This window comes from Aythya fuligula, chromosome 6, assembly GCF_009819795.1.
Source record: "Aythya fuligula isolate bAytFul2 chromosome 6, bAytFul2.pri, whole genome shotgun sequence".
Taxonomy (NCBI): Eukaryota; Metazoa; Chordata; class Aves; order Anseriformes; family Anatidae; genus Aythya; species Aythya fuligula.
In genome coordinates this window covers 12,259,394-12,277,654 of record NC_045564.1, presented here as the reverse complement: position 1 = coordinate 12,277,654, position 18,261 = coordinate 12,259,394, and the positions used below count along the sequence as shown (strand labels likewise).

The 18,261-nt window shown below is 46.8% G+C and overlaps 1 protein-coding gene across 3 annotated transcripts in view; it reads right to left on the bottom strand.

Annotated features, from left to right (window-relative positions):
• Nucleotides 1–18,261, bottom strand: part of PLEKHM3 (pleckstrin homology domain containing M3) — a 101,562-nt gene that overhangs the window by 73,155 nt on the left and 10,146 nt on the right. For 2 of the 3 annotated variants that reach the window (XM_032190605.1, XM_032190603.1), the window contains exons 1-2: nt 16,264–16,318; nt 6,625–7,438 (exon numbers count right to left, since the gene is read on the bottom strand). In XM_032190605.1, the coding sequence (XP_032046496.1) occupies nt 6,625–7,228 (604 nt within the window). In that variant the 5' untranslated portion in view covers nt 7,229–7,438; nt 16,264–16,318. Of the gene's footprint in view, nt 1–6,624; nt 7,439–16,263; nt 16,319–18,261 lie in introns of those variants that run through there. The other variant, XM_032190604.1, reaches the window with a different exon arrangement.

The window sequence follows — 18,261 nt, the reverse complement described above, 5'->3', positions numbered from 1 at the left end:
CACTGTCTGAAATGGTAGAAAACAATATAACTGTATCTTGCAGACATATGCTACTGGAGAATATTTCAGTTATATATGAAAACTGAAAACCCAATCTAAAACTTAAAACGGTAGAGAAAAAGCACACTTTCATAACCCCAAATGGATACACGCGTGCGCGCACACACACTAAAAGAGAACCAATTTAGTTCACCATACATCTCTGGCCCTGACATTCATTAGTATTTCTGCGCTAACTCAAAAGCCATTAATTTCTCTGAAACCCACACTAATCCCTTTGTAGTGCAGATAATGGGCAGCCATTCTAGAGTCATCTTCCCTTTCTATTAATCCAATCAGGGAGGCAGCGCTTCTGCTTCTGCAGCTCCAACTGCAATCTCTCTCGCTTCCATCAAGTACAGATGACAGTTCAAGCTTGTCCGTAATAAGACAAATCGTAACCTTCCCCCAGCCACCCCTCCTTCATCTGCACACAGGTTTGCTTGTCTTTTGTTGAGTTACAGAAAGGCTATCTCTCCCTGCCTTTCACAGAGGCACTCCCTCTCCCTCCTTCATCCCACTCTTTCCCTCAAGCCCCTGTAAATCAGCTCCACTGGCTCTTGCCCTAACTGAGACAAAATCAGCAGCCAACTTGATTAACATTCAAATGCCTCCTATAGTTAATGTTAGGGCAGTAGATGCTGGCAGAGACAGGCACACACACCCCTTAAAGCCCTCTGCTCCTTTGTCACCTCCATGCGCAGTGTGCTACGTAATACCTTGCTGTTTGGAGAGCAAATGCTACCACCTCTCCATCCACCTTCCAAACAAAAACTGCATTTCTCTTCCTCCCCACGGAGACAGGAAAAGTAAATTGAGGAAGAGTTAAAGAAAAAAAAAGAAGTGGAAATAATCACAGTAAATTGCTCATGTCTAAGCCATTTGGAGTTCCAATCTCAAGATAAGAGGGGGAAGGAGGCAGAAGGAAACAAAGAGAGACTCAGCAGCTGAGGACAGGGCAATAGGCTCCTCAGCATCTCTCCTCTCCTTTGGGAACTCCCACCTCATTCCAGCTGGGCACTCTGCGCCACGCACACACCTGCTGCTTTCCGTGTCTGGGAGCCTGAGAGGGAGCCCAAACGTTGTCTCAGCACACCCAGGAGATTTATGTTCCTGAACAACTGACCGTACTTGAGTCTCTGCTGGTAAGGCACGAAAACATGCCCTGCTCTGCACTACTGAAGCATTTCTGATTACAGCAACACCAAGGAAAGGAGTAGAAGCGGAGATGCTCGGTTTCTGAGGGACTTGCCTCTTAGGTGGTACTGCTCTCTGGATTCTCTAATGCTTAGTATGAGATGAGCACAAGTTACAGAGCTTTTGTCAGTGGTCCTCCTCTCAGATTCCCATAGTACTCAGCAGATGCCTTTGTGACCTAAAATGCTCCCTCAGGTCAGTGTGTTGCTGCACTACAAGCTCCATAGTTTTTAGAGATGGCACTGCCAGACATGGTTGGAGAGTATAACTGCAAAAACCTGTGGAAGTCACCTTAAATACCAAAACACTTTTCTCCAACAATTTCTCAATTCAAACACAGTTTTAGCATGGCAGTCTCAGCCAGAGATACAAGCTAGGAAAGAGGCCTCCTGCAAGTGAAGTTGGCCAGCTCAGCTTACTTGTACTTTTTGTCTACCTCAATTTTGCACATCGTTTCCCACACTCCCTCCTGTAAGCTGCAGCATTTCTCCCCATCAGGAAAACAATTCACTCTTTTCATCTTCCTTAGGCTTAGGGAAAGCAAAACATGCTTTGAAAATGCTGAATTTGGCAACTTCTTAATTTTAGATTTGTGCATTCGATGGTGGGGTTGGCTTAGCTGTTCAGCAAAATATGCTGAATGAAGTGCCTAAAGATATGAATAAAGAACCTAGACAAATTATTATTTATATCTTTCCTTTCAGGTGTGTTATTTTATGTTCTTTTAAACTATATGAAACTACTGAAGTGTACATGATCCCTACTGCCCAGCCAGTCCATCCAAACCTTTTTGTTCCCCAGCAGCAAGTCAAACTCTTGTGAAGTGCTTACTAAGTAGACCACCAGGACCCTGTGCCTCCTGACACAGAGCCTGTGCTGGGGGGCAGTAAAGAAGGTGTTTGGATTCAGTCAAAGGGACAGAAAGGTGCAAGGCCAACCCTGAACAGCTCTGGAACGAACAGAAGTATATATAATGTGCAGAAAGAGATGGTTACCTACCACCAACTAGGAGATGCACGAAGCAGCAGCACTTGCAAAAGAAGTGAGAATATTAAATGAAGATGCATTTGCTGATCTTTGTATAAGTTCACTGAATTCAGCTTCAAAAAGAAGAAAGAAGGGGGATAAAGTGATTGACAAAGCCATGAAAACAGGGTCAGTTCACATTAGGGGAGTTAACTGACACCACTAAAGGAGAAGTTGCTGTAATAGCAACTAACCTGAAAATTCAGTTATGAAAGTCATCGCGACATGACTGGAAGCAATCAGCACTGCCCCAGGAGATGAAAACTCTGTTCATTAGCTTTACGGAGTGCTGTAACTCCAGAGCAAGAATCTCCACAGAACATAACCCTCCCGACCAGCATGGCCTCACAACCAAACTCATTGGTGCTGCTTGCTGCAACCCTCCTGCACTGTGAAGTTCCTGACTGTACGCGAGCCCCTCCCATTGCCTCCCACTGCACTCTCCTCACCATGCCTCTGCGCCCTCGCATGGCCTCCCAGGCAGGGCAGGGGAGCCGGGCACACTTCCCTCCATCTGACACAGCTGCCCAGCCTGGCCCCCTCTGCCACCGCTCTCTGCCAGCCCCCTGTGGCCCTTCCAGCTCGCAGGGTGCCCATGCCCGAGAGGCCATCAGGTGCAAGCTGAAACAACTGCAGCACACCCCGAGATAGCCGGCGGTCTTAGAGGGGAAGTATTATCTAGCAGATGAGATGAGGTGATACAAATTACACTCCCATGTGAACCCACTCAAAGCACCTCACCTCTCTTTGTCCCTGTAACCCTCCCTATCTTTACTGTGTGGTTTATTTAAGCTGCAACCTCCTGGGAGAAGGGGCTGTCTCTTGCTAGATGCACTGACAGTCCCTGGCACTTATGGACCCAGCTCAGTGGAGGACATCCAACTACTTCCAACTGGCACTGGATTTCAAATAACAATTTTGCCTCCTCAAATCTTGAAAGGCTCCAAACCTCTGCAGTACAGCTAACTATTTCTTGACTACCTTTTAATGCTGAAAATAGATTGGCCACAGGGGGCACCGGCTCTCCAACTGGCTTGATACTTCTGGGATTATTTCCAAGTAGTTTGAGGCTTCCTGCTCTCCAGAGAGGAAGGTGCAGAAGTGTTGTTTCCGCACATCTGCCTCTCAGATGGCAGCACCATTATCTTCTGCACAATACCACACAGCAATAACGTTCTGCCATCCCAGTGGCAATTAGCAGCATATTGGTCTGCCCTGGCTGCGTGACTGCTACTTACCACTGACAAAAGATAGTGCTATACGAGTGGTTTTGCAAAACCACAAATGGCAATTAGACTTCAGAAACCTCCCTGGGAGACCAGTGAGGAGCTAGGCTTTACGCAGAGGGGCAGTGTGAGGGCTCCGCAACTCCACAAGTCACACCTTCAGCATCTCACACTGCTCAGGATCTCTGACCACTTTCGCCTCTGCAGCAGCTCCCTTACCTACCACAAAACCTCACTGTTCCAACTAACTGTCTTTGCAGCTCCTTCCTGAGGAGGTGAAAAGACGTGAAGAGAGGGAAAAAATGGTAAATCAGTCAGCAGAAAGAAACAAGTGAAATCCTGGCCCCAATTGGAGTCGACTTTTGCCTTGTTAACCAGCTCTAGAGCAGTCACCTTTCTCCAACATGCCTCTTTTGCCATGCCACAGTGCTGCAACCAATCCATAGATGCAGCATCCTGGCAAAGCATACTGCTGAAATCAGTGGGGCTGGCTGAATATGGGCACAGCTCCCTGTTGGTGAAAGCTCTGCAGTTCCCTGAGCTCACATGCATGGCAGGCACACCAAGCAGCTACCCAGGAAAAATACTGTAGCACCCACACTCTTAGGAGTGGTTGTGTTTGAATGAAAACATCCACATGACTGTCAAAGATAACTGCTCACACATTGTGTTTTAATGATCTAAGCAAGCTTTCGCAGGATACTACAGAAGCAGTATTCTCCCTTTGTTTGCCAGGCCACATGCCCAGAAACACAAAAGCCTGCCTTGAATTTGCTTACAACTTTCTTCTTTGCTAGCTCCACTTACTGCTTGACACTGGTCTGTAGTACAAACAGCGCTCATTTCTAGTATACTAGCTGTTTTGCCAGCAGGCCTTAGGAGATACAGACCCAAAAGGCACAGCTTCTTTTCAGAGCCTTTTCTTTCACAGCACATGGAAAGGATCCAGATTCATTTTATTTGTATTATGAAAAAGCAAGCAGCAGGAACAGATAAGCTCATAGAAATAAATATACTATGAAGATAAAAAAAATAATTGTGAAGAGCTAATCTATGCAGCAACTCGGCCAGCCTAGAAGGACTGGGAGACCTCTGCAGGCTCTAGAGGAAAGTCCTTTACCACGGTGAGGACTGAAAGGAGTGGCTGGAAATTGCTCTCAGTACCTCATATGCATTGGCTTAATCTGCATTAAAGCCCTGGAAAGGGATACCTCCACAGGCTGAGGCCATTAGGACTCTTTCAACTACTGCGACAGCTTTTAGCCAACCTTAAAATACATTTTTGGTCTCCTGTGGAGAATAATTACCAGTCCTGGATACACATACCTGCAACACCTACTTTCTTGGCTTTGTTTTTCTGTTTTCAGCTCAGCTAGCAGTAGCAGCAAACTATGGCAAGCACTCTAGTAAACACAGAGGGGAGAAATACCACAGCTACCTTCTAAACCCTGCACAGCAGCTGAACAGAACAGGTCAAGGAAACAGACTAAAAGAGTTCATTTTCAGAGCACAGTTCTCCTTCCTCAAAGCAGGTACCACCACCCTCGAACCATCCCATGCAAAAAAGCTCCTGGAGGGCACATAACAAGCACTGACAAATGCCTTGGACTGTTGCAAACACTAGAAAAGGGTGGGCTGAGCATCTTAGAGGTACTGAGTGCTGCTGGGCTACAGGAGGGTCCTGGCAGAAGTTCTTCAGCCACCCTTACTAATCCCTTTCCTGCCCTTGCTCAGTTCACCTCCAAGATCCCAGAACTCTACCCTACTGGGTCTCCTCTATAAAAAAAGCCATTTTGAAGAGACCTGTGCTGCTGACAACTTTGAGCCCAGCAATGTGACTATGCAAGTCACCATGTGTAAGTAGAAGGGGTGTAATTTGCTTCGCCCGGGAAAGAGGTGTGATGCATCAGGGAACACATTCTGCATGCAGAACAGAGCCCCCACTCTACATGAAGCAAAATATCTCCCTTAAACAAAAATAGCAGCAGGTATGCATCCCTTGCACACAAAAGCACCTACCTTCCTTTGGGTTACAGAAACTATGCCCCAACATAACACAATAACCAACAGCTTTGTGTGTGTATACATATGTACTACATATACATTTATATTTTTATCTACAAACATATCCACAAACACCCATTTAAGCACCTGCTTTTCATGCCCCCAAACAGCTGACTTACCTGGAAAACCTAACCTAAAAGCAGCCTACCTGTTCATAACTGGAGTCATTCCACCACTTGTTCCCCCCGCCCCATGCTTTCACAACCCCTTTGGTTTTAGAAATTCCTTTGTTAAGCCATGCCTTTATTTATATTATAAAACCTTTGTGGCACTGTTTTTCCTTTCTGTGCCCAATTCACTGCTAGTATCTACAAAATAAATCATAGAGACAGGGACAGTGGTTCAGTGTTTCTGAAGCTCTGAGCACAACCTCTTCCAGTGTGCTGCTTGAGAAAGGGAAAGGAAAAACTGTAACTTGGTGAAACACTACGCCATACGGCTCACTAGAGATGCCTGCCTCAATGTGACAACAAGACTTCCGGCACCCCATACAAAGCTGGCAGAGAAGCCTTAATATTGACAAGCACAAATACTGTGCTTGAGTTTTTGTTAATTGTTTATAGACTGAATAGGCTGCATTTCTTAAAGAAACACAGCAGCGATCTCAGGCCTCACAGTAAAGCTTTGTATACCCTCTTTTTAATGGCCGCTCATTGATTTCTTTATAAAAACTGACTTTGTTTGCATTTGCCATTCTCCCACTAGTTTTAGCATTCAAAGTTTTTTTTAGTATAGGAAAATCAGGTAAGAAAACTATTATAAATGCAAACAAATGATTTCTTCCTGAGTCATAATAAATGAAGTAGGAGCAAAAAGTAAAACAAGTTTAGTTTTTCAAACCATCAAAGGAACAGAAGTCAAGATTGTTTTAAAAAATGATCATTAACCAGGCAAATAGCTAGAACTGTATCAAAGATACGAGAGCCGTGCTAATTTCTATCATTTTAAAAGCTAGCTCAGAGGGGTTTTTGTTTAGTTGCTTTTAAACAAGCAGCTTCCCTTTCAAGATAAATATTAAATCCAAATAGAAAAGCCTTCACATCGACAGAAACAATAAAGCATCTGTACAAACCTGTGTTTCCTTGGATGTCCTCTCCCTTGGTTAATGCCAGGTAAGAGAGCAGAGCACAGTTATTGTCCTGACCAGGCAGAGGTGGTTGCTGCAGAGAGGTGCCCGTGAAGACCATTCCCCAATTCATATGGCTGATATCGGAGCGCGACCTGTTGTGCCCTGGCTTGAACTTGGAGGATTCTTCATTCTGCACCAGGATGTCGTTCACTGAGCGAGGTCTGTCTCTCCTCCGCTGGCAGATATTGAAGATGTTAAAAGCTGCAGTCTCCCCTTCCCCTGCCCAAGCAAGGCTGTCAGCAACTGTTCCCCTCTGCACCAAGCGCTGCTCTTTGGCAGGGAACGCTGTCTGAGCTTTGGTTTCCAACAGGCCATTTTTGCAGTGATCCCAGATGAGGTTACTTTTGGCTAAGGAGGTGACGTTCCTCAGATTCCTGCTTTCTGTTATCTGATCAAATACCTCGTGCCCAACCAGCTCAGGAACCTCCTGCACACTGTACACCTCAGAGGGCTGAACGATCTTTTCAAGCTTAGTATCAAAACTATTGAAAAAGTCTTCAGTCACTTCCAAGGCAGGGCTAATGTCATCAACTTCAAGAGCCTCCATATCCTGGGCTGCCAAGGGGGACAAGGGAAAGAGCTGCTTCACGCCTGCCCTTGGCACACTTAGAGATTAACAAAGACATGCACCAACCACGATCCTTTGTGGTGGAACGGAACCAAACCAACCCTTGTCTTCAGATGCGAGACTTAACATCCTCCGATCGACTTGGCTATAGTGACTCTATGAAGTAACCTCATCGTGACAGCAGGTTACCTGTAAAGCAAAGCAAAGCATGATGTCAGTACAGGCCTTTTCCCAGGTAACTGTTTAACTGCACCATTCTTTCCAAAGTCACAGTGTTTTATGTCTTCTTGAACTGGAACCTGCAGAGAGCAGGGTGGGGCACCAAATAAAGAGGACCCAAAGCGACACAAGTGACTAACCAAGCTGTAGAGATCTTCACTGGGAGGCAGTAGTGACTAACACTGAAAACACAGCCACCTAGGGAATGCTTAGGATAGGCTGCTATGAGGCTGCAAGAAAAAGTTGATAGAAGAAGGGTAGCAAAATAAGGCAACAGATCTCAAATACTTTGCCTTTTTCTCCTAGATTGCTTGCACTCCCAATTTTAGGAGACTGGCATTAGTTTTGCAGCTGCCACTTTGCTACTTTTCTGCATAAACAGATTGATTTATTAAATATCACAATGCTAAGAGGCTGCTGCAGAGCAATGCATGAGTGCTGCACATTTCTCTCTAGAATATTGCTGGGAACCTGTGTGAAATAGTGCAGCACACTAGGTCCCAGAAAGACAGTGCATCCTACGAGCAAAAGAAAACACGCCATAAACCATACTGTCATAAATCTGTCAATCTTTACTTCCAAGCAGCTGACTTGGCAAAACATAATTGAGAAGGGTTTTAAGGCTGGAACTATTGCAGAACTGTACTGACCCACCTGAGCTCACTCCAGGAAGGAAGGGAGGGTTATTGCACTCCCTGTGGTGCAATAGGGGGGTGTCTCATTGCCAATTTCTGTCTCACCAAGCCTGCTGCCTTTCAGCCTCCCCCTCTTGAAGCTCCACCCACAGCGCTGCCATGCCCAAGGGATGTGTGGGGTAGGTGCCTTTAAACTGGGGAAACCAAATACACACACATTCTTGGCACCTGGGTGCCAGTGGGAGAACAGCTCTCATGGCTGTTAGAAGAAACTACAGCACCTAGAGCCTGTGCAAGCAGTGCAGTCTGAAGTCAAGAAGGTCTATGTCCCAGTTTTGACCACATCAGCTGAAGTCCTAGAAGCAGCAAAGCCGCATTAGCTCAGAGCTAGATGCATACACACTTAACAGAATTAATTAGCCTGGACAGGACTGATAATTAGCAGCTCATTAGCTTGTGAATGATGCTGAAGTGCTACCAAAACCCATAAAGATTTACACCCAGCAGGAAAAAACATCTATTAAACAGCATCAAACATACATAATGCTTATTTTTAATATTATTTTTTTTAATCCAGAACGGTCTGTTTGCTTTGAGCTAACTTAAATTAGCAAAGTTGTTTAAATAGGCACTCCTTCCTAAAGCAGGCCAGAGGGAGGAAGGAGACCAGCACTCCCAAAAAGGAGGGGCTACGGAGTCCTGGAGCACAAAACTCAAAGCCCCTCCACAATCATCTGGTGGCTTCCTCCCATCCCTGCTTCTCCTGTGGCCAGCCACAACATGCTCGTGTTCGAAAGTAGCAGCTTGCCCCCCTTTGAAACAGATCAGCAGTTCAGACCATGATCTCTCTAAATACATTCCAAGTAAATTATTCAAAAAAATAAATAAATAAAATAAATAAATAACCACATACACAACTCTGGAAGCTTGAAGGCTTTACACTGGGATCTTCCTCCCTTTATCTCTGCAAGGATTCACATCACTAGTCTCACAGCAAACCAGGATGAGGCTCAGCTTCAACAAGCAGATGTAGAGTGAGACATGCCAGAGCCACAATTGCAATGAGAGCACCGAACAGAATGGATGTGGAGAGGTTTCAAATCAGAACAGTATGGGAACAGACTCTTTGCAAAGCTGTGCAGCTGTGCCAGTCGATGGCAGTGGGAAATAAAGTCATCCTGGGCACAGCTGCATTGTCAACTTCATGCAGCACGATGTTCAGTCTCAAAGCTCATTCCTGCCAGCAACCCTTGAACAGCGTTCTGCTCCCTGGTGCCTTACAGCTCCAACAGGCTAAGGGACATGATGCGGTACAATCTATCCACTTATCCCACAGCCTCCTATGGTATTTTGAAGTTGCAAAACCACAACAGGCATTCACTTGAACAAACCAGCACCAACATAACCAGACGCCAACGGTGAAAGTTGTAGGCTGGCCCATACAAAGACACTGCTTCCCAGGGGTTGGCACGGAACACAGCCTTGCTCCCACACAAGAGACTGGAGCAGCAATCACTCCAGAAGTGCTTGTGACATGCCACTGAAGCATTTCAGAAGAATTTCAGTGGTAGCAGATGCAGCGTTGCTCTGTTCATTATTTTAAATCATTAGGAAAGGTGGGAAGGGGAAGGGGAGAAAATTGACACTTACATTTAACAGTTCGATCTGTAAATGCTGGAAGCCATGCTTCATGTGGCTGCACGTTTCTCTGGATGCGGTGAGACTGGAGTTACCCCGTGTCACGCAGCCACGCGTGGTGCTGAAGAACTACAAACTGACCTCACTTCCGTTGAGATGCTGAATCACAAGGTCATGAGAAGATGACAGGCCCCTGCATTATATGGTTCACAAAAGCCAACACTAACAACTTTTAACTTGGTCTGTTTGCCCTGCTCAGTAACTACAAGAAATGTAACCTCAGTGGAGGCAGGCTGATCCCCTTCTATACCACCAAGAACCTTCTTAGGTCAAAGAAAGAGTTGTGCCAAGTGTGCAGCAATTCCCCCCTAGTACTGCGATCCTGAAAGCCTCCATAAACACAATTTGGCATTTTCTGACAGTGACAGTCAACAAAAATTTTCTTCAGACATTTGCAGGGATTTGGTGCCAAATGAAGGCAAACTTTGATATGCCAGTAAACAGCTCCATCAGAATCTCCTCCAGGAGGGAAAGCAGTGGAAATACTCCCTTCGTGTGAACAACAAAAAAGGAAAATGGTAGGCTAGGATGAACTCATTTTAAATTACTATCAAATGTAGTGCGTGATGGATTGTTTTTTGGAAACACATGAAATTTTCCAAAGATGTTCAGCCTAAGGTAGTGAATATGAGGAAGAGGGATGTATCAGCCCAGTCAACTAAAGACTGCTAAAGCTACAGGCAAGCATAAGCAAAGCTTTGTTACAGGAAGCAGAAACCTAATAGCTCATCCAGACCCCTGGGAACGAGTCTGACTGAAAATAGGTGAAGGAACATGGTGCACTGTTCTTAGCAAACACTGCTCAACATGGGGCTTGCAGCAGCTGAACAACTTGCTTTTCTACACATCTGGTGCAGGTACAGCTTTTGTCCATGAACGTGTAGCAGTCAGATAATTAAGGGTCACTTACAACATGAGTAAAGTCTTTACTATCATAAGTGTGTAATGACCACATTACTCAAATGGCTGAGGTAAACAGCAATGATTGCTGGTCATGCCACACGAGATGCAGAAGCTCAGTTTAGTTATGATTACACAAAGCCTAGAGAAGCCACAAAGGCTAACCTAGCTGACTGAGCAATCTGACAGCAGAGGACAATCATGGATGCCAGGCGCCTAGGAAGGTACACTGGAAGAGATCATTTAATTTCCCGACGAGCTTTTACCAGGGAGAATAGCCAGGCACCACCCCACAATATAAAAAGCATGGAAGAGGCAAGAGCAATCTTGTAAGCGACACATACTACCCCAACAGGCACTTGCTGTGTACCCCCACCTCACACGTTATGGTCAGTAGTGTCTTCAAAGACACAGTTCTTGCACTTGTTAAATAAGGACAGCAAACAGGCCCAAACTCAGCCTTCTGCTAAAGGAGAGGTAAACAAAACACAGTCACTTATCCTTTCCAGATGACCAGTGCCATGACATGGGTCTCTCCAAATTAACCACAGCACAAGTGGTTAATGTCAGATAAATCTGGAAACTGGGAAGCAGAGGGGGAGAGCAAGAAGGGGACATCACAGACCTCGGTTAAGAAAGCAGTCTGGTTGGTTTTAGTGCTCACAAGACCCCTACTTCAGAGAACAGGTGACAGAGATGTATAAAACAACGAGTCATACACAACTGATAAATAGGGGCTCTCCCTTTTTTTTTGTATATAGAGAGAGAACCAGAAAAGAACAATCGATGATATACACAGGCAATGTGTTCAGGAAGAAAGGCATAAGCAAGAATTGCTCCCAGCCAGCCAAAAGATAGCAAAACATGAGCAATATTGTCAGAAGTTCCCAAGTTTCACTCATTCCCAATGATTCTTAGGGTCAAATTTCTGACAGTCAATGGGGCATTCTGAGAATTCTCAAGACCACAAGAGGAGATCCACAAGTTACCTGTATGTGAACAGAGAGCAGCAGTGCCTCAGTCACTGGAGGGCTCGCCCTATCCCTGGAACCTGCTGTGGGAACCGGCTCTGCTTATCTCACGCTGCATAGAAACTGCAGGCTGAAACTCCTACGCTAGCAAGGAAAACAGAATGGGACATTCTTCCAGTTTGGTAACAATTTGGTAGCAGAGCTAATTAAAACAGCCACAGAAACCTTTATTGCTGGTGTGCTGCAGTCCTGGACCACTAACAGTTCAGCTTATCGGCTGTGACAAGCCTGGTCTGAACACCAGGTCATCTGAAGAAAAGACAGACCTACGACCACCTTGAATACAATCTACTGGGGCTGGTGCAGCTAATACCTAATGAGCCTTCCTGTCAGTCACACTCTGAGCAACCTCAGCCTGTGACCCGACTCTCTTCAAGTGGCACCTTGAACAATCACGGCCTACAGGTTTTGCTGCAACAAGGACAAGCCCTGTGGGTCACATCGGCCAAGTGTTGCCCAGAATCTAAATAGGATGCCTTTAGGTCAATGACAGTCCCTGGAAACCAGGCTCTGTGGTACAGAATCCATTAAAAAAAAAAAAAAAAAGACATTATGAAGCTGAAGACTTAGGAGTTACCTCTTAGTTAAGAAATATTGTGTATTTGTCAGGTGGCATACCTGACTGGCTGAAAGAGGAGGATGATACACCGGTGGCTGTCACACAAAATCTTTATCACTGTTTACACATTTTTATACACTGCTGGCACAGATTGCTTGCAAAAAGAAGTTGAAAAATTCAAAGTGGCAGCAGAATGCAAGGTATCGTGCAGTGCCATCTTTCCAGCATCCCCCTGCTGTAACTAGACAGCAGATGATGTTTTATTTATTTACACTATAGCAAGGCCTACTCAACAAACATTCTCAATCTTTTTCTGACCAGGAGCTTGTTTAAAGGTCTCCCTCCCAGCCAGAAGCCCTCTTTCCCTCAGCTGTCCAGGAACCATAATGTTGCAGCTATTGTGGCTGAAACCTCAGCATTCAACATCCCCAGCCATACCCACTGCACTGCATGCCAGCCATACATAAACAAAACAGTTCTGGTTCAAAATGCTTATACTCGTAGTGATTACAAATCACGTGTATGCACTGGCTACTTCTCTGAGTAGTGATTAAAAGCCACACTCCTGCTTGCCTCTCATACATAATTTGGAGGTGCAACTGATTACAAGGAACTTCACAAGGGATGATTGTAGGGAGTACCAGCAGGGACACTGTCCGTGTGAAACCAGAACATTTTTTTGTATCATGGCTGTATTTTGTTCCCCAAGCACAAGGTCAGCTTTCTCCCCAGTCCTTTTAAAACCCTGGGTAACCTACCGCCTTTTTTGCTGAGTGAACAACACAAGACACAAGCTTGTTAGATTCTTCCTTTAAATGTCTGAATGAAATTTACATTGCCTCACAAAGAAGAGGCATCCCCAGGCATCCTCACCCTGCATGGCAAGCTAACACATCACAGCTATAAACACCTCATTCAGTGATGAGCACATTAATGAATAATAAGCAGTGCTTATAGTACACATTACTTTAATTTTAACTGCACTTTGGAAACGGTAATTAAAATTCAAACAACTGTAAGCTGAGGAGTGCAGAACACTCCTCAGCTGCACCACAGTGTTGCACTCAATGTTGCACCACAACAAAGTAGATCTGGAATTAGAAGAGGACTGGGCAGTGGAAGAAGATGGACCACAGACAGCTTGTCTTTCCCAGAGGCAATCCCATCACTGACTCCTTTTCCTTGCAGCCATCTGGCACACACCTCTCCAGGCTGGGGAAGGATTTCAGGCCCAGGGAAACAGAGGGTCTCCTGAGACCCAGCCCCACCCCTACAGACCAAGGGGCAAACACTTGAAACCCACACTTCAGGCACAAAATCCACAGGAACGACGTGAATGAAGCAGTGCAGTGATTTGCCCTTAGGCACAAATGCATGGTCTTAAACATACCTGTAGTCATAACTAACCCAAAGGAGGGTAAAAGATTTCTGCACTCAGGTTCATTTGCTTTTGTGCATACAGGTTTGTTTAAAACTATGTAACTTGCACTTTACATGCTGCTCTTGACTACAAGAACTCTTGCCTGTTCCAGACACCACAAGGACAATAAAACAGGACAGCCTGTGACCTCCTGAGCTCAGCACAGAGTGCAGAGGAAGTCAGGGAGCAGGGTATCCGAGAGGCAGGACACAAACCTCCTCCAGTACAAGAAGAAATGTGACTGAATTGCACATTGCCACCACAACACACCAGCTTGCCTCCTTCTAGAAAGTCAAAGAAATTTGGATATAACAAGTGACAGAAAACATTTTTAATAAACATTTCTGGTTAACACAACTGAAATTATAATTATCTCCCTGTTCCATATTTTCTAGAACTATGGTGAAGAGAAGGGCCAGCATTTAAAAGCTTGTCTTTTTCTTTATTTAACAAAGATCAGAAATGAAGACATTTTCAGTTTGTCCCCATGAGTTCTCAACAGAAATGAAAGACATATTTCGCTACTCATTTACAGACTGCTGGAAATCAGGCTGCTGAGCTTTCAGCTGTTGTGTTCTGCCTGACATGCTTCCCCTGATGCCCAGAGGCGGCTGCATTTAAGTAACGAAGGATGTATATAAGGGAGGGCTGCCACATAAAGACATTTATCTCATAAGTAGGACTCATGGACAATAAGCAGCTTTGGGACTTTTCTAGACAAAGCACTAGCTGGTATAAATAGTAATGCAATAACTGAATCTGTTGCTATCTATGCCAGCCTACACAATTAATTTTTAGTTACCTCTGCAGTGTAGTTTTTTTGAGGCACACCAAGCAGGAAGCTATAATCAGGCTCCAGTTGTGCCAGCACAGCCCAGTGCACCCTCATCACTGGGAACAGCAGCTGCTATTGCACCAGAGGCCAAGAAGGCAAGAAACAAGACCTCCCACAAGAACACGGGAGATATTTCTTCTCTGGGATTACAGCAATGCCAAAAGAAAATACAGACTTGAATTTCACATTTGTTCATCACATGGCTTTCTGAGTAACCCTGATCTGCAACCAACTCCTCTTGCTCACCATGGTACCCAAAGAGCTTGGCTGGGACACCGCAAGCCTTTCCACGGTGAGACCCCGGATTCCCCATAACTATCAGTGGTTGAATGCTGACATTGACGGAACTACACGTTTAATAACAAACTCATCTTGAACCTCAAACTAAGCCCTCTTCTTGTCTTTCAAACAGCCAGGGCCACAGTGGTTTGGCACATTCATTATAAGGGAAAAGGGGCAGGGGAAGGAAAGGAAGCAATGATCCAAATAATGCTAAATTCAGCAGACTACCACAGCAACCCAAACCCTCAGGTCCTGGCAGCCCTGCCACAACTGCTAACCCCTGCAGGCTGGCTCAGCTACACAAGCTGCTATAGAGTCATTTGACTCCTCCAGCACAAACATTTGGTGTTTTCTAAACTAAACTGTAAGCTTGTTGCAAACGATCTTTACAGAAGCCCTGTGGAAACCTCAGAACATCTGATTAAATTGAAATATGAACAACACCACACAACTGCAGTCTGATATGGTTCTGTAGGTATGATGCACCTAGCTGCTGTAGACTGATTAGATTCTTCATTCCACTACAGAGTGCTATGTTTCACATTTTAGATTTCTGATTAGTGGAGGACTTGTTAGTGTTAGGTCAGAGGTTGGACTTGAAGATCTTGAGGTCTCTTCCAACCTAGACAATTCTGTGATTCTGTGATTTTTTTGTCTCAAATTTAATCCTTTATTTTTGTTTTCCATACAGGACGTACAAACTATGAAAGCAGTAAGAGGGCAACTCCTGTTGCTTAGTGTATGGGTATCTGTCCTACCAAGATTCAGATGGTTTCTTATTCTTACACACAGTGACTTGTAGTCACTCAGTAGGATGACGCAGTGCCTAAAATTAGACTTGTCCGTAAATCCTCATAGGATCAGAGCTTTAAGTACATATTTGCAGAGCAGAAAACAGATCAGGCACAAGCCATGATTCCTTGTGCTAACCTAATCTCGACTTTCTTCCCTTCCCTGGCAATGCCACTAACCCCAGTGTTCACATTGCTCCTCCAGCTGTCACGCACACCCATGCAGCCGATACTCTCCTGTCGGGCCTCTTTAACTCCAGCAGGTTTAACGCCACAGACTTTGCTTGCCTGCTTGCTCCATAAGAGAACTAATTTCACTGCAGTGCAAAGCCACTACAGCACTATGTCACTGTGCTATTAAAAGGGAGCGATGCCTGCACACTGTGCACACACACACACACCCTGGACGTGCCTGCACCGACTGGGAGCGGCCCAAATTCCCGCGGAGAGCTGCGGAAAGGTGCGAGGCCGGGGCCTGCCCCGCAGGCGGGGCCGGAGCCTAGCGCCGAGCCGACCACGCTCGGGCCTCGCCCCGCTGCGGGCGGCCCGGGGGGAGCCCGACCCGGCGGGACGTGGAGGCGGTCCCGGCGGGCTCGCCCAGCCCTCGAGCCCCGCGGCGCGCCCGGCCGCCCGGGAGGGTTTACCTGGCCGCCCGTGCTCCGAGGAAGGGGCTCCCCGCTCCGAGCCCCCGGCCCGAGCCCAGCCCAGCCCAGCGGAGCGGAGCCGGCGGCGCGCAGGCACGGCCCGGCCCGGCCCGGCCCCTCCTCGGCGGGGCCGCGTCCTGCCGCAAAGCCGGCCCGGCCGCCGCGGGAAACGGCGCCGCGGCACCAAGGTTCCCCCCGCCGGGGGCCGCCCGCGTCCCCCCCCCGCCGGGAGAGGCGGCCCGGGGCCGGGACCCCCGGGCAAGGAGCCCCAGGCCGGGCGCCGGGCGTCGAGGGCACGGAGGCTTACCCGGGAGGGAGGGAGGGAGGGAGGTGGAATCGGTGTCGCCACAGGGCAGCAACAAGATCCCCGGTGCAGCCTGTTACCAAAGAAAACCAAAAGTTGCCCGACAGTTGCAAATTGATTATTCCATTGGAATCTAGCGTTGGACCCCGCCCAAAGGTAGGGATTGTGCAAAAATAACCTCCAGGCCAGGCACACCTAGGTGCGGGTTAGGGACATGCCTGAGTCTGGAAGCCCAGCGCACCCCGAGCCACCCTGTGCAGCACCCGGGGAGCTGGTGCTGGGCTGAACCAGGCTGGATCAGAGCTCAGACACTGCTGCACTAAAGGGCCACACTGAAGCAAGTCCAGAAAGGGGACTCGCAGTCATCCATAAAAGGAACGTGTTTGGTTATCTTCCATAAGCAGTTTTTCTTCTCTTCATCACATACCAACAATTTCACATATACTACAGAACATAACCAGGTTGCGTTCGTGTGCATTACCTGATTTCAGTGACAGCAAGGATGAATGAGCACCCGTGGTGCACAAAGGTACCAGTTTGTCTGCCTGAAAATTAGGTAATCCTGGCCTTTCCAAACAATCTGTCAGTACAGCACCGCGCATTTCAAGTTCAGCTCATAAAGATGAATGGCCTGTTCACTGAGTAACAGGCAAAGTTTTCTTTTTATTCTAAGTCAGTTTTATTCATCACAATCCCTCTGGTGCAACATCATCACCTGCTTCATCACTATTTATTTCCAACCACCCTTTTCTCACATGGTGCTGAGACATTTCTCTCTCAGGCTCCTCTGAACAAGAACAGCCCGCTTGGTCTCCCAGGCCTACCAAGGCTTCAGAACTTCACCCCTCTGCCAGCCATGGACCCCCAGCTCCTGTTCTGGGTCCTGCAGACACCATGGGACATGCAGGCATCGCATCTGTGGGGGCATCAATGCTGGGAGAGGGAACAGGCAAGCGGTATGCCCTGTACTCAGCAGGTATGAAACCCATCTTCTCCTGGTTCTGATTGTAATGCAGTGTTGAAGAAAAATTGCTTTTGTTTAACAATATGCACATACTTAGGTAATTTTCTGGCAAGTGGTCCCTATCTCATCTTCCACCCACAATGGAAAAGTGACTTGACTGCAGGAGAGCAGTGGACTTCTTGCAACAGCTGTAGGAGATCTGCTCAGGGATATGGCACAGATGTCACTTCTTTTTAGGGGAGGGAGAGGACGTTGAAGAAGGAAGCAATTGGAAGACAGCAGAGAACCCTCATTCAAGAAGAATCATCCTTCTGCTCAAAAACAGACTACCAGAGATGCTTGGCAGCCGTAACCCTGGAAGGACAGCAGCCATGTGCCATGAACCCAGAACAGCTTCAGCTGTCTCAACCCTAGGTCCTCAGCATTCACTGCACTCAGCCATGGTTCCTGCCTCCCTCTTTCCTACAGCCAAAGTACGTCCCACAGGGGCTCCTTGGGACCCAATCTGACAAATATGTCCAGTCACTCAGGCTTGCACCAGGCATCGTCTGCTGTGCAGCTGATGGGAAATGTGCCTCCTCCCAGTGCTCCATGCCTTGGTAGATGTTTCCCGGGGGCTGGCCAGCACCATGGCCCCTGCATCATCCCAGAATGGCCCTGTGCTCTGTGGAGGCTTGTAGAAAACACCATGTGTTTGCCCCAGGACAAAAGAGGCACGCTTTTCAGCTCC